Source organism: Mesitornis unicolor, unplaced genomic scaffold (genome assembly GCF_000695765.1).
Source record: "Mesitornis unicolor isolate BGI_N332 unplaced genomic scaffold, ASM69576v1 scaffold9691, whole genome shotgun sequence".
Classification (NCBI taxonomy): Eukaryota; Metazoa; Chordata; class Aves; order Mesitornithiformes; family Mesitornithidae; genus Mesitornis; species Mesitornis unicolor.
This window is the reverse complement of record NW_010161670.1, coordinates 1-2,824: the sequence shown is the minus strand read 5'-3', so window position 1 is coordinate 2,824 and position 2,824 is coordinate 1. Positions and strand designations below refer to the sequence as shown.

Here is a 2,824-nt window from a genome sequence, read left to right as displayed (position 1 = left end):
AACATCAACATATAAATAATTTCCCATGCTCTCTGCTACAGGCAGTCTGCAAATGCAGTGATTTATTGGAAGGCAGAGACTACAAAACTGCCTCTCATCATTTCATCAACTTAATCTGTCACAGTGGCATACACAGAATCAAACACTAACCCACAATTTCCAAATGAGACACAGAAGGGAAGGGGAGAGAAGTGGAAAGGGGAGAAAAAGAGAAGGCAGAACTGGATAGCCACATAAGAAAGGGGCACTAGAGCTGCTATGAACACTTTCCAGCATACCAACCAGCAGAAGCATCACTACTTACACATCTATATCTTATGCCTACATAACGTCCTTTCAGAACATTTCCAAAGCATCACCCAGATGATTTCACTATCACCTATTAAGTCTTTTCCTACAGGCTTTACTGGGAAGAAAGAGACAGGCTAGAACCTTTAGTCCCTTAGTAAATGTGTGCTTGTTCAAAAGGTTCGACTGCCCGTTGACTGTTCTCATTGTCGTATAACATAAGTCTTCCAGTAAATCAGTATTGTCAGGGTATGTTTTCAGATGTTTTAGGAACAATACCTGTTAGAAGGTGGTGGCTGCTGCACTTGAGGACCCCGACCAACTTGTGAAACAGCTACTTTTGTAAGCCCCAGCATTTCCTGTAGTCAAATACGTAAGATTTTATTACAAAACTTGTTTACGGACTATGTGACTATCTTCATCAGCATCATACCGATGATTTATTTTTTGTATGCTTTTGTGCATTACCTGCAGCTGTTTTGCAGATAGGTCCTTTGTTCCTCTGAAGACATAACTTTTGGAAATTCCTTCGCATCCAAGCTCATGAACTTGCACCATTCGGCCAAAGGTAATGAGACCAACTAACGCAGTTGGTGGCAGGAGGCTGAGCGACATTTGCATGGATTCCTTCAGAGCTTGCAAGTCTTCATCTTCCATGCAGGTGTCCACAACGTACAGAAATATCAAAGGCATCTGAGGACCACGCTTTAAGAAATGCAAATACAATCTCATGAAAAACAAATCTCACAGTATTATTTTCATTTTTGATCCTGTAAATAAAGTACATTTGTAGAAGTTTTCATTTTAATCACACCAATAATGTCAATGTTTCATCTAATTTACCTCCCTCTCAAGTAGCAATCAGTACCTGGGGCTAAAGAGGAATGAAACCCCTACCATAATGAGCTCTGCACAAAATTCAAATGCTTACTACAGGAGAAAAAAAAAAATCCTTTCAAGAACTCATGAGAGTTTTGGAGCATGTGTCAATTATATAAATATTTTAATATATAATGAGCTGTTATTGCTCCAAGTGAACGTGATAGTCATAAAATTATTCACAACTATAAAATATTCCAACCTGATAACATTCTGTGGTATTTCACCTCTTAATTTTACTCTAGAGATCATCGGTTCTTTTTATTCTTTCTAAGCTAATCTTGCTGTACTATGAGCAAGTATCCCCTTTACTTTGTGTTACAGGAGTTGGCAAAAAGCAGAGATTCTGTTCGGACTTCACTCTTTTTAATCTGAATGCCTCACTGAAGTCTTACAAATTTTAATCCTCAAAAATGGAATTTAGAGAACACGAATTTATAATTTGTACTACAAAATACAAATCGTTTTGTTTGGGGGGTTGCAGGTCCGTTTGCTATTCCTATTCAAGTAACTTCTATCCTAAAAAAAGGATTAATATTAAAATTTGAACTTCTGCATTGACTATGTACTAGCCACTTTCTCTAAACCAGCTATCCCTGAAACCAACTCATAATCATTCAGTTACAAACTTAAATTCAAATTATCAATGAGAGATGAATCAACAGGCAAATTTGAACTGCAATCGTTTGAGCAAGCGACAGCAGTAAGCAGACCCCCAGCACAAACACAAACTCCTGGTAAAGAAACAGACCTAACAGAAAGATCACCTCTAGAAGAGACCTCCATTTTTTCTGGGGCCTTGGGGTTCTTTTGTTCATTTGTTTGTTTTTTTCAATCCAGTCCTATCAGCCATCCTTGTGTTCTTATAAAAAGTTGTTTTCCATTTCCAATTGATGACATGTGTTCAAGCTACTAACAAGTACATGTTTCAATCTATTAACAAGTATATATAGACTTGCAATCATTAAAACATAGTGAAGAAATAAAATAACTATTAATTCTTTTTGTATATCAAGGTTATAGTTAAAGATTTTATGTAATGATTTTACCTGTACTACATATTCAATGCTGGAGAACTGAGGTAAAAGTTCAGCTGGCTGATTCATTTCAGATATGCCAGCATAGGTTGGAGGAAACTGGAAATAAAAACACAGAAATTGAGGATAAACGAAAGATTATAACTTCTACAGAAACAAAAACATAGGTACGGACTACTTTCCTCTGCAACAGATGTTCCCTGTTCCCATCATGAAAAAAATTTCAATGCAATCTCTGAAGATACAGCTGCACACTTGTGCTCTTGCTGTGAATTTCAGTTTGCAAGTACAATTTGAAGAGTAAGGATTTTCACTTTTACCTTACAAAAAAAGACTTTCTATGTCATGTTCGTTTCATGCTCTTACCTGATTTCTCTGATAACAGAAGTTGCAAGCCCAGAGTTTTGCTCGATAATCCACCTGGCTATAAAAATACAAGAAAAGCATGACCAATTATTTTTCCTCCGCTGACCCTAGGATAAGTTTCTTTTATTTTCTAAAAAACTCATTGACTTTGAAAAAGCTTGTTCCTAATATACTTCTCCTAAATACCCATATTACAAATTCAAAATAAGTGTAATCTTACATGGACATATGTTATGGTTTAAGGGTTACCAGCC

General features: G+C 36.5%; 1 protein-coding gene across 1 annotated transcript in view; it reads right to left on the bottom strand.

The window, feature by feature from the left end:
- SEC23A (Sec23 homolog A (S. cerevisiae)) overlaps positions 1 to 2,651 on the bottom strand; it is an 18,122-nt gene extending 15,471 nt beyond the window's left edge. Inside the window, exons 1-4 of the mRNA XM_010193402.1 lie at positions 2,571 to 2,651; positions 2,217 to 2,303; positions 757 to 993; positions 568 to 647 (exon numbers count right to left, since the gene is read on the bottom strand). Coding sequence (XP_010191704.1) covers positions 568 to 647; positions 757 to 993; positions 2,217 to 2,303; positions 2,571 to 2,651 — 485 coding nt within the window. The remainder of the gene's footprint in view (positions 1 to 567; positions 648 to 756; positions 994 to 2,216; positions 2,304 to 2,570) is intronic.
- Between the last annotated feature and the right edge of the window lie 173 nt (positions 2,652 to 2,824).